Source organism: Mercenaria mercenaria, chromosome 11 (assembly GCF_021730395.1).
Source record: "Mercenaria mercenaria strain notata chromosome 11, MADL_Memer_1, whole genome shotgun sequence".
Lineage (NCBI taxonomy): Eukaryota > Metazoa > Mollusca > Bivalvia > Venerida > Veneridae > Mercenaria > Mercenaria mercenaria.
The window spans coordinates 61,617,285-61,631,533 of NC_069371.1; the positions used below are offsets into that span (position 1 = coordinate 61,617,285).

At 34.1% G+C, this 14,249-nt stretch overlaps 1 protein-coding gene across 9 annotated transcripts in view; it reads left to right on the forward strand.

Moving 5' to 3' along the window:
* The window catches only part of LOC123531388 (RNA-binding motif, single-stranded-interacting protein 3-like), a 202,307-nt gene that overhangs the window by 30,221 nt on the left and 157,837 nt on the right, over positions 1-14,249 (forward strand). The window contains exon 1 of one of the 9 annotated variants that reach the window (XM_045312282.2): positions 2,008-2,185. The exons of the other annotated variants lie outside the window; for them this stretch is intronic. Within the exon in view, the coding sequence (XP_045168217.1) occupies positions 2,033-2,185 (153 nt within the window). The 5' untranslated portion in view covers positions 2,008-2,032. Of the gene's footprint in view, positions 1-2,007; positions 2,186-14,249 lie in introns of those variants that run through there. 9 annotated transcript variants of the gene reach the window in all.

Below are 14,249 nucleotides of genomic sequence, written 5' to 3' on the forward strand. Positions count from 1 at the left end.
TTTTACATGCAGCACACTCTGTCATTGACATTTATTTGATGTATTTTATATGCAGCACACTCTGTCATTGACATTTATTTGATGTATTTTACATGCAGCACACTCTGTCATTGACATTTATTTGATGTATTTTACATGCAGCACACTCTGTCATTGACATTTATTTGATGTATTTTACATGCAGCACACTCTGTCATTGACATTTATTTGATGTATTTTATATGCAGCATAGTGTGTCATTGACATGGAAGTATGCAGCTGGATTTAATACATAGTTTGCCATTGCTGTTGACATTGATTTGAATTATTTTATAGGCAGTACAAACTTTGCCATTTACATTGTTTCAGTATTTTTTAAACTTTCAACAATATATTATATATTCAGTGCCATTAAAATCATTTTGATAATGAATTACAAAATTAAAGGTGCTATCTGATTCAGGGTTTTCTGATACTCCATTCATTGGGTTAACTACATTTTTATTTTGCATATTAACAGTTAACTGATTGAAAACGTTTGATTAAAGTGCTACCGTTTAAGTTAAATACTCCACTAATGATTAAAGACCTGAATTAGCCCAAGAGTGATAGAACACAGACGGTTAAATCCTTGGTCAATTAAGTTAAACCACATTTCTTTAATCTCTGTAAAAAAGATATGTATTTAATAATTCATAGATTATCTGAGATTACCTGTCAGCTTAATCCTGTGCAGCACTGTTGAAAATTAGGAACAGCAAAGGATTTTTAAAGGAGGGTGCACAAGGGCTGTATTACAAAGTATGTTCAGCGGCTATTCCAGGTAGATCATCTATTTTCACATAATGCTTTAAGTTAAACTTTTGGGAAATTGATGCTGTTTTGATATGAAAAACATTAGCCACATGGTGGAAGACAAATATTAGCAACATATTGGTGTAAAATATATTAGCAACAAGCTGGTATGAAATACATTATGTATTTAAATATTCATTATCAACATGCTGGTATGAAATACATTAGCAAGAAAGAAGATTATGAAGGCACAACTTAACCATTGTATTTCATATCCAAAAATAAATATATTGCAGTGCATGCCTTCATACTGACAGATAAAATTTTACCTTTGCTCTAAGAATTGATCCCATTCCCCTTGAACCAAAATCCTGGATCCTCCCCCTTGAACCAAAATCCTGGATCCTCCTTGAACCAAAATCCTGGATCCTCCCCTATGAACCAAAGTCATAGGTCCTTTCCTGATTCCATTAATTCTAGATTCTCCCATGATCCCATTCCATTGAGCCTAAATTCTATATTCCCCCCATGATCCCATCTTTTTGAACAATAATTCTGGGTCCTCCCCTGATCCCATTCCCATGAACAAAAACCCTGGATCTGCCCCAAATTGCATCCCTACAAAACAAAATAATGGTCCCTTCTCTGATGCCATTCATTCAAACCAAAATTCTGGGTCCTCCTTAAATGATCCTATCCTGAACCAAGATTCTGGATTCTGTCATAATCCCATCCATTTGAACATTATTCTGGATTCTGCCTTGATCCCATCCACTTGAATCAAAATTCCAGATCCTCACCAGTCCTGATCCCATAACCTGTAACTAATTTCTTGGAATGACACATGTTCCCATCCCCTAGAACTTGTAGTAGTTCTGGATCCTCCCCAGTTCCCATACACATAAACCTGAATACAGGATCTGCCCAAGATTAGTTTCCATGCGATTCATTAAAATTTTCTGCATTTTATCATGCAACCCCTGTGTGTCTCCAAATACTGCTTGTATAATAGTCGATAATGTTTTAATAATCAGAGGCAATTAAAAAACCATACTAATGAAATACAATGTGTAGTAAATGGCATTGTTTGAAGGTTATTTTAATGGTACTGGTTTAACAATGGTTGTTTTAGAAAATTAAATACAATACTAATGAAGGGACTGTAATATTGTACATGTGTGAAATAGATATTTCTTTTGTTGGGAATTACTATATACTGGAATAGTTCTGTTAAAAGTGACATTGCAAGAGATTTGCCATGGCAATTGTAGGTGGAAGGCTGTTAACAACTGCACTTCAAGGGAAGACAGAGGCCTTGACCCAAGGTCCCAGTATAGGGTCACAGGTGACCCCATTAGCTTCACCTTTGACCCCTCAGAGCTTCGTGTTTACTTCTCCACTTAGAATAGGGGTAAGTTTCAATTGAAGGACTAATGAGTTTACCTAATACTAATACAGTAACTAAGGTGACACTTTGTTGCTTAATAGATTTCTGCAGAATTTCAGACGAGGAGCAGGCATCCTGGCAGAAAGTCATCAAAGGTCAGTGTAGGAAACTTAGACAAACTGATGAAGAGCAAGCTGATCAAGCAAGAAATCCAGGAGAAAGCAGAAAGTTGGTTGTGGAGGATAAAGTTAATTTCATTCATGTCAATGTTTTTAAAGGGAATCTGCTGTTGATTTATATGGCACTTCCAACAACTATCTGTGTACAAAACATTCAATGTGGAGCTGAAAGCTGATGCTTCAGCAGTTGTATACATTGCTAATTGCCCTGGGACTTTAACTGTTACTTATGATTTATTTAGTGAGAATCAGGTGTGTAGCTTGGTGTAATTGTTTATTTTGTAAGCACCTGGATGTTCATGTTTCTTTGTATGCAAATGCCCAAGCCCCTACCAGATATAGCATTGTTAATGCCAGACAAACTTCAGGCTCCCTGCAAATTAAACCCATTGATTGCTTTATATACAACTGTTACAGCACAAAGGTCTAATTCCCCACCAGTTGAATGATACATGCTTTTTGTGTAGCTGTATGCTTTTAACAGCAGTTCCTGCTTCAACAGTTGTGTATAAAGTGGTCACATATTGGACAAGGAGCTTGAATTTCCTTCAACTTTTATATAAAAAAGCAAGGACAAAGTTGATTGAGAGCTGGAAGTTCCTGCTTCAAATGTGTACAAAGCGGTCATTTATTTGATGGGGAGCTTGAAATTAATGTGCTTCCACAGTTGTTTACAAAGCAGACTGCCAGTTTATCTCAAAACGTAGAGTGCAGATCTATGGAGTGCAGCGTCATGAGTTTGATCCTGGGGTGAGGTCTATGTTCCCTTTGACAGTTTGATAAAGGACACTGTGTCTGAAATTGTTCGTCCTCCACCTCTGAATCATGTGGGAAGTTGGTATTTACTTGAGGAAATGGTTTGTACTGGTACAGAATCCAGGAGCACTGGTTAGCCATTACATAACTGAAATATTGTTTAAAAAATGACATTAAGCCCCCAACAAACAATGCAGTCACATAGTTGACAGGGAGCTGGTAGTTTGTGCTTTAATGATTATATAAAAAGCTGTCATATATTTGATGAGGAGCTGGAAGTTCCAGCTTCCACAGTTGTTTACAAAGCAGTCACACAGTTCAAGAAAACGTACCGTCTCGGAGACAGTTTTTGGCTGATTAATAGTTCAGATAAATGAAATAGAAAAGAATGAAACAAAAATTTAATAAAGAAATCACTATAACAAAATCAGTATTGTTTGAATTGTTTGTATAATGAACAATATCAGATGCTACAGTTTATTTATCCTGAATGGTATCTGCAAAATAGATTATTTACACAGTGGTACACAATACAGATTGGAAGGAAAGATTACTTATTGATAGATACCATCTGATCTTATCCATTGCATGAAAAATTCGGTAAATACAAGATTTTTGGAAGATAAATTTCTAGTATTACATTATTGAGGTGTTAATCACTTGTTAATTGACAGCTTTTTCATAGGTATTTGAGCTTTTGTTAATTTTTTTTAGTTGACTCCATTGTTTTTTTTTTTCTTCAGAGTTTTAAGGCATCTTTACTGTGTCATGTCATTGAAAATTTGCTTATCATTGAATGGGATGTATATAAATATATAAATGGTGGCATCTGTGGTAGAGGAACAAATTTCTTTGGTATTCTCATGTTTCGTTCTTTTGACAGTCTTTGGCGGCAAATGTAGCTCAGCCAGCACACGGCTTTCTGCAAAACTAGACAATGTCAACCGTATAGTTAGAATATATAAATCAGAAGGAAATTTATGATTGTCATTTTTGGTCTACCAGCTAGTTCTGGCATGGTCAAGCTTATTAGCCCTAAACAATCAAGTTACTGTTGACTCGTCTGTTTTTCACTTTGACTAGAGAGAATCAGTCTGAATTTTCAAGGAATACTTGCAAATAAACTGACAGCTATTTTTATGTATGATTTAAACAGTCAACCCCTGGTGCCCTTTAGAAAGAAAACACAAAGTGTATTATAATAACTGGATTGCCAGCTTTCAGATTTAAGCTGCATCACAGTTGCAAAATTAAACTATATTTGCACATTTACAGATTTTAATCACAAACCAGTGTGTTATTTACAACATTTGATACTCTTGACTTTGTGAAATATTAAACTAGGTATTCATGTATATAAAATTTTATCAAAATTGAAAAAAAAAAAAATTCAAGTACAGTAAGTTAAAATTTCTTGTACTTGCAAAGAGTAAAATACGAAAGCACCGTCAGGCTTTTAAATTTAACCGTAAGAATTTGGATACTGCAATAGCATTTAGAGGAAGTTGGAACTTTCAAGACAGCCTTTTAACAAGGGGGTCTTTGGTTTTCAATTTTTACTATTTGCATATCTGTTGAGGCACTTACTGCTTAAGATAACAAGAAAGGCTTTTAAAGAGAATCTGCTTTTATCATCTTGAGTTACATAAAGTTTGCACAAAATGAAAAACATACATTTTCACTTCTTTTGATTTTTTTCTTTTGAGTATGAAGAGCTGACATTGGAAAGATTGTCTTTTCTTTGATGTAATAATCTGAGCAAACAATACCCCTCCTTAATTTTAAATCAAGTGGGTGAAAGGTTGTGAAAAAATGACTTTACTATTTTTTTATATTAAACTAGAATTTCAACATCAGATAGATATGTGAAATTTTATATAGGCCACTGCTAAATATTTTTGTAGTGTCTGATTGCTGGGGTTTGTTGAGGCCACTTGCAGTGAGTTTGACATAGTCATCATGTTGCTGGGGTTTGTTGAGGCCACTTGCAGTGAGTTTGACATGGTCATCATGTTTCTGGGGTTTGTTGAGGCCACTTGCAGTGAGCTTGACATAGTCATCATGTTTGGGTGTATCATCATATGCCATAGTATGTTGGTGTATTATATCGAGGTGAAATAACAACCATGGACGACCAAGATCACCATGGTCTTTGATGGTCTACCATCAAATGCCATGAAATAAAACGTAATGTGTCCATCCTTTTAGTCAGGACAATAACTTTAATATGCTTGAAGCAATTTTTTTTGTATTTGGCATAAATATTTACCTCAGTGAAATGAGCAACATGTGAAAACCCTAGGTCCCTATCTCCAATGTCATGGTCACATTTGGGAGTCAAAGGTCACGTCAGATCTTGTCCTAGCCATAATGCATAAGAATTGCAACCAGTGTTGGGAGTCCTAGACTCGGATACGTTCAGAGATGTTTTATACCCCACTCTCCCACTCATACACATGGGTGTATGTGCCAGGACCTACTTTGCATATGACTTTCATAGGATCTTTTCACAGATTTTATTACCAGTAGTGTAACAGCAGTTCTTGTATGGTGATTTAAACGGACAGAGACTCGACTTGTGACTTCAGAATGATTATCTTCCAGTACTCTGTCAAATTGGCTGCCTGCACAATATATTATGTGTATAACCCTGTTAAGGTTGTTTAAATAATCTGTTTTTCATCAAAATAAAGTTGAGGTTCACAATATTAATGGCACAGTAAATAATGTAAGTTTACCATACACCTGCAGTATTTATGAAATCTGGTCCAAAAAAAAAAAATTAAGGAATTTATGAAAAAAATAAATAAAAAATTTACATGGTGTAATCTAATCTTGGGCTATAATTCTTCTTCTGTAAAACAAAACTATAATGGGCTACTTTATCTCCAACATTTATCACAAAAGTATGTGACACCTAAAATTAATGGGGTCACCTGATTTTTGAAGGATTTATTCAGTAGCAGGTTTACTATCTATTGTTGCTATATGACCATGGGATGAAAAAAATATTTATTTTTTGCTTTTTTATATCATTATATCAGCTACCTCAGTATCTGCTGTGGTAGATAAGGTTCGAGTTAAGAAAAAATTGTTTAAGTAAAAAAGATGTTGCACTGCAAACATTAAAATTATTAGAATTTATATTTTTAAGGGTAAAAATAAAACTTTAGATATAATAGTAGATTGCATACAGAGGTTGTGGGTCCTTATTTACCCATAATTACGCTTGGACCTATTGCTATCAGACATCATAAGACGATTGCCTCTTGTCACTATATAACTCCTCAAGTTTTTAGGATCAGTAGAGCACAAGGTCAAGATCATAGTAATGGCTACCAAACCTCAAAGGATAAGTGCCCCTTGCTATTCTTTGACTGCTATTCTTAAGATCAGTAGGTCAAAGGTCAAAGTCACAGTGACAGCCATCAAACTTCATAGGATTACCGTAAAAACTTGAATATATCACGCTAGCATGTTTATGACGCACCCCGATCTTGTATCAAAATCTTGGGAAAAATGCTTACATTTGAATATATCACGCACCGAAAAATCAGTCGAAAACGTTGTTTACAAAGTCGAAATCGGCCATTAGCGGCATGCGTAAAATCAATTTCTTGTGAAAATCACAATTTCTGCATAATCAGTTACAGACAACAGTGACAATAACTGACAGACACATTCTTTCTAAAGTATTTGTGAACTTTCTCAAGCTGTCAACACCTTAGCACTTTAACAGACGTGCGAACAAACATCTCATAATTATGGGCACATCAAACGAGAAAATCGCGGCTAATTAGCATGCTTGTTTAACAATGTACGAGCTGCTATATTGATCAGTAATAATTTGCTGGAAATAAAGAAATAACAAACGATGTGTTTTAATTGCAATTTATTTGAGCATCCTTCAAAGATAATGATTTTAAGGATTGTTCTGGATATGTACGATACTTATTAATTAAATTTACAAATACAAAAAATTTAAACTCACAAATAAAATCAACTTTACCGTGTATCATCAGAGGTTCTGTTCCGTAAGTGTTTTTAGACCCGCCCAATAAAACGCTCTTCAAGAGGAGGTTAAAAAAGCACGGCCCAAAATGTAAACACATGACAGTTGACAAAATTGTCCGATTTTCGCCGATATTTTCGGGTTTTCAAGCTGGAAAAAAATGTTTGAAGCTCTGCCTTGGTATATATTACGCATCCCTTTAAGAAAATGAAAAAAATCGTAAAAAAAACTGCGTCATATATTCAAGTTTTTACGGTAGTGCTTCTTGTCATTATTTGACTGCTACAGTTTTTATGATTAGTAGATCAAAGGTCAAGATCACAGTGACAGCCAGCAGACCTCATAAGATTAGTGCCTCTTGTCACTATTTGACTACTATTGTTTTTAGGATTGGTAGATCAAAGGTCAAGGTCACAGTGATGGCCATCAGACCTCATAGGATAGCCTCTTGCCACTGTATGATTGCTCTTGTTTTTAGGGTAGGTACAGGTCAAGGTCACAGTGACTGCCATCAAACTTTCTTGGATAATTGCCTCTTGCCACTATAATATCTCCTATTGTTTCAAAGATTAGTATATCAAAATGTATTCCCATTTTTTTTTAAATTAAAAAATCCTCTGCTTTGGAATAACTGTTATTTCTGACATAAGAAATTTTCATCGTGCATTAAAAATTCTTAAGACTTTTCCTTCTTCACATTGACTATATTAGAATTAAGCATATAAAATATGTGCACATACTTGTATGTTGTTACAGTTTGTATGAATAGACACGATATTTGATACAAGGGTATTGTTTTTACATTTTCAATAATCATTATTTGTATTGTATTACAATATTGTCTGTTTGGAAACAATAGCAAGTTGTATAATACCATGTGGGTACGAGCGTAACCACCTCTGATCCCAGGGCTCAATGACTTGGATAAACACTGACATAGATAGCCCTCCATTATCTTTACTCTATGATTATCCGATATCAGTTAATAGTATGGTGTACAAGAAGGGACAAAACTTTTTTTTCTTTTCTTTTGTTTTTTGTTTTTTTTTTTTTTGCTTAGATTGAGTACTTTCATCTTTTACTCCAAGCAGTAGTATCTTTTATACAAGGCAACTTTAACTGTTAACTAAAAAAATCATAATTCAGTTTTTTCTTTGAAATTTTACAAGGAAGTTTTTAGAAGGAAACATTGCTTTTATGCTAGTTAAAACAGTCCATCAAAAAAAATAATGTCAAATTGATAAAAGTGATAGTTTTTTTTTTTTTTTTCAGAATCTATTGCTACAATTTGAGCTCTTTAGATGGTATATTGTGTTATTATATAGAAATTAGGAAAGTGAAGAAAATGAGATCAAACAGCAGGTTAAAAAATTTAGAGGGATGGTGCCAAGAAAAGCATTTTCTATCCATAAACAGTATTTTCACATTATATAAGAATATAAAAATCACTCTGAACAGCCTGGCAACAATATAATATTATAATACGTTACCTCTATTTACAATTTGCTCACTGAAATACTAGTCTTCATTACTATATAACTGATTAAATTGGCAAAGAACGAAGGCTTGGATATAACGATAAGTCATTTACACATTAAGTATGATTTTGAGTGGCAATTTTTCTGCATTTCTTGCATTTTTGAATTAAGAATACGATAATACGTTACAATACCTGTTTGTTTGGAATGATAGCTGAATATAAATGGGTCCATAAGCTGATTGTTACTAGCATATTAAACTTTCATTTGTTTGCAGAATTGATAGCATAATGCTTAGATCTGCAAAACACTGACAATGCTTAATCAGCACTTTTTGCTTTTCTTTTTATACGTCTGAAGGGGGGTATGTTGTGACCCTAGTGTCCGTCCCTCTGTCCGTTAGCAATTTCGTGTCCGCTCTGTAACTCTCGAACCCCTTGAAGGATTTTGAAGAAATTTGACACAAATGTACACCACATCAAGACGACTTGCAGAGCGCATGTTTTTCGATGGCTCACTTCAAGGTCAAGATGACACTTTCAGGTCATACCTTCGGGTGTATATTGCTCCGCTTTGCGGTGCTCTTGTTTTCTTAATGGGGTTGTAGGGGGATGCATGAAGGTGGAATGCAGCTTTGTCTGTTAATTTATGTTGGCAATGTAAGCAGTCAGTTTGTTTTTTTGTTCTTTTTTCCTGAAGACCAAAACAGCAGAGTTACTTTTACAGTGTCTCCAACTGTGCACCATACTTTTTAAAACAAGGGTTTTAAATCACCATTTAAAGACCCCAGCTATGTGCATACACAACCTTACAGGAATTTGGTAGTAAAACATATCATGATTTTTGTCAATTAATACTACTGTCTCAGATCAGAGTACAAATCTTTGTAACCAAATTTAGCGGACACAAAATGTCTTTATTTCTGTAAGAAGACTTCTGGCTGAATACCTGATACATTTATTACATTTTTGTCATTGTTAGCATTGAAGTCTTGTCATTATTATATAAATATCTGTATTTTTGTGTTTGTGTGATTCCTTCGCTAGCAAAGGTAAGTTAATAAAATGAATTTTTTTATTACTGCAAGATGTGCATGATACAATGTTAGTGCAAAATGTAGTTTTGAATGCATAATATTGATGCTTTTTTAAGTCCCAAGTTTTTAAGTATTCAAGTTAGAAGCCAGGTTCATAAAACTTTGTATGTGAACAGAGAGCATTTTGTAGAGTATGCATGTACATGACTTATGCTTGTAGGTCAGAGGTCAAGGTCCTTTTTAAAGGTCAAGTAAAAATGGTTTCTGCTCTATTACTTTCATATGTGTTGATGGATTATCTTAGTGCTACACAGAAATGTTCCCCATGATGAGACAATGGTTCAACACATGACCTATGCTTGTCAGTCAAAGGTCAAGGTCATTATTGAAATTTTTCCGCCGGTAGAGGGACTTCTGTATTACTACTGCAATACTCAGTCACTTGTTTTACAGTAGTAAGGGGGATTATTTGAGCTGTGCCATGAGAAAACCAACATAGTGGCTTTGCGACTAGCAAAGCGCAGACTGGTCAGGATCCATGCTGTTCACTAACAGTTTCTCTAATTGCAATAGGCTTTGAAAGCGAACAGCATGGATCCTGACCAGGCTGCGCAGATGCGCAGGCTGGTCTGGATCCATGCTGGTCGCAAAGCCACTATGTTGGTTTTCCCATGGCGCGGCTCATTTATCAAATTTTCTTTAAGAGTTGCTCCTGCAGCTTTTTACTGTTGCATTCTTGCATGGCATTGTTACATATGATGTCATACAACAGGGTCACCTGACAAGTAGGAAATACTTAAAGTGCAGTTAGTACAGAACAAAATACATTGATGTATGAATAAAATGACATACTTTCACATCCAAACCATTTTACTGGTCTAAATCTAAATCTTTTGCAAAATGATTATGGTCCTCACTGGTCGTAAAGGCAGAATCAGTTGCCGCCAGCAGGCTAAAGCTCAGCATGTGCATAAGTTGAACATATTCTACTAACTATGGTCTGTAGGTTTGATGGTGGTCTGCCATGGTCTTAACATTTACACCATTTAATTGGCACCATTGCCATACCATGTCCACAATCAGAAGTTTGCAGTCAGTGACATCATGGTTGTCCATGGTTGAATCAGGTTTGACAATGGTTATAGATAAAACATGGTTTGACTGTGATTGAATAATGGTAACAGTGGTTAAACTATAGTTGATTGTAGTAGATACGTTTACTTTTTGCTGAGACTTTTGTGAAAAGAAATACTTGAAATTCCACCTTGACTCAAGTAGACCATGGTAGACCATGTTCATTTTTGCTGAGACTCTTGCATAATGTCATTACTTGAAATTCCACCTTGACTCAAGTAGGCCATGGTAAACAATATTCATTTTTCACAGGGACTTTCTTGAAAGGAATAATTGAAATTCCATCTTGACTCAAATAGGGCATGGTAGACCATGTTCATTTTTTGCTGAGACTCTTGTGAAAGGAATACTTGAAATTCCACCTTGACTCAAGTCCAAGTTCTGAATATTTACATGTACTTCTTTCAGGCAATTTTGTGCATCTTGACCTGTATAAAGTAACCATACAATGTTGGTTAATTAATTGTGCTCATTACTAATGATTGATATAAAAACAGAAATCTGTGACAGAAAGGTCTTACAAGTCAAAAATGTCATGTGACAATGACCATACATTTTGATTGGATGATTTATAAACCATTATTGAGGTCTTATAAGGTCATACATTGGATATATTTCATAGGAAATAAACAATGTCCAGGTGGTTTTACCATTCATTTTGTTTGTAACTTCAGATTCTTAATGCTTTTTTTTTTTTTTTTTGTCGAAGTCATTGGTCACTTGCGATATTTGTAGGTAATTACCTTTGTATCGAGAAATATGCACACGTTCTGCAGCTTAAGTATTGGGCTACTTTAAGATAAATTCATCTACAGAATTAGCTCATATTTCTTGATGCAAAGCTGATAATCTCAGTATTACACAGTCATGTATCTATATATATCAGTATTATATGAATATTATTAATTTTGTTCAGTAGCCTCAATAGAATTGACAATACCGGTATAAATAAAAAATATTTAATGCAACAACAAATATTGAATTGACGTCACGCACCGGTATGAAATTCAGACGTCGGTATGTTTCCGGTTCCATTGTTACTTAATGGAAAGTAAAAACAAATATGTAATAAATGACCTTATTGCGTCGAATGGCAGTAAAAACCCCAACATATACATTAAAAAGAAGTGGTCTTTCGTATGCGGCAGAGTTTATTTAATATTTTTTGGGTGACCTCCCTAAGCCTTTTGGTCAGTTGAGTCCTAATGACAGCTTAATTATTAAAAGCTGTCTATGAATTTAACAATATCCTTAGGCATTCCATAATATAAATCCTATATTTGCCTAATCAGTTCTTTGCAAGTTTAATATATATCAGTGCTTTGAAGATGTTGCAAATTTTGCATAATTATGTTTATGCACAAGAAAATAAAATTTTGCATTATCCGTTGCTAGGTTCCTGTTTGTGACATGTTAAGCACTGTTTTGTGTCATTTTGTAACATAAAAAGACTGATCTATAATGAATTCACCATATTTTCACCATATTTTCCATCACAGTAGTAAAGTTTGGAGAAAATTACCTTGAATTATAAATGGCAACTATTAAAACTGTGCATAAATATATATTGTGGAGCCAAGACAAATTTTCAGCATTTGCAGATTGTGAAGTTATAATTATGTTTATTGCCAGTAGAAAAATTTAAGACATATCATTTCACACTTACAGCACTACAAATATGGCTTCTGTATTTCGTAGAATTTGCTCGTTTTAAATGCAAAACTATACTGTACTTGACACACATATTGATCAACCTTCTGACAGTATTCAAAATACAGCATATAGAATTTCATTTATGAAGAATTAAATAAATTTCTAAACTTCAAAATGCTGAAAAGATATATTGAATTTATTAAATATTTCATTCAGTCAAGTCCCATCAGATCATTTGACATTGTGCAGTTTTTCGTCAATTGATTTCACACAAAGAACGAAAGCATTAACACAGACCAAGGGATCAGATTGTCGTTTTAGGACTTAAGCGACTGTGAAATATCATTCACCTTTATGGGAGAAGTTAATGTAGTTGACACTGATATATACTATGCATATTATTTATGACATTAAATTTTTAATGACCAGTGAAAAATCAATCACTGATTTGATCTTTTTAATAGATACTAAAGCTGGATCACCAAATTTGAATTTTTTTTAGAGACTTCATTTTGTGAAGCTCAGGTTTAAAGGTTCACATATTGATTTGAAGACCAGTCTGAGTTCTCCACTTCCTGATTGGTTGATTCTGAGTAGAGTATTTAAATTGACCAATGGTTAGCCAGTATTTTCAGACTGCTGTCCGTACTTAAGCTTTATAACCTGGGTTTCATACTTAAGAGTCTCTAGTATGGTTTTACGGGTGGTGACTTCAAATAAAGATTACATACAATTCTAACACAATCCGATTCATTTTCTTATTAAACAAAGATAAGGCAGAAAACAGTGAATTATAATACAACAAATCACTGTTCTGATGTCACAGTTATTACATCATGGCGTCAAACAGCATAGCGGCGCGCTAGAAAAGAAACCGATTGAAAACGGGCAAATTTTTAATGAATGTCGTCAAGGATGTACTTAAAAATCCTTTTTAACGTGTTAGAACCGAAATAATATATCTCATCCAGTGATTTGCTCTTGAATAAATCATTGTTTGTTGTTCAGATAATAATCCTTCGCATCTGAACTCCAAACAATGATTTATTCCACGACAAATCACTGGATGAGATATATTATTTCTTAAACAAAAATCGGGTTTATTCTATTAAACAGTCAGTTGAACTAAAAACTACACTCTGCTGTACTCTGTGAGCTCTTGGTGAAGGATTTTAACAAGGGTACTCTTAAATACTAGCCAAGCCTTATTTCAGCCATCAAATAAAAAAACGTATATACAATACAATCTACATTTTTCAGGTTAATATAACATCATATTTATGCTGAAATAATGACCATGACAGTTTAATATATTAAAGGTGTGTGATGTAAAACAGAAAAAGATTATTACACCTCTGCTTTTCCTTTGATCTGCTATCATAAATACTATCAAATTATTTAGTAATCAATCTTTCACTCTGTTCCTGAAATACCAGCTGGTTTATCTGGTTTATTCCGAGGCAGAAATGGCAAAACCAAATTGATTGGGATAGATGCTGCATTTTATTTGTGCACATTTCATAAAATCATTTGTTAAGATTTTTGCAGGTTGTCATTGTCATAGATATGGCATTTCAGAAAACGGTTTGAAGTGATTTCTACATGTTGTCCTTGTCATAGGTATGGCATTTCAGAAAAAACATTTGTAGTGATTTCTACAAGTTAATTTTCTTTGTCATAGATGTGGCATTTCAGAAAACCATTTATAGTGATTTCTACAAGTTAATTGTTCTTGTCATAGATCTGATATTTCATAAATCTGTTTATAGTGATTTCTACAAGTTGTCCTTGTAATAGATATGGCATTTCATAAAACCATTTGTAGTGATTTCTACGAGTT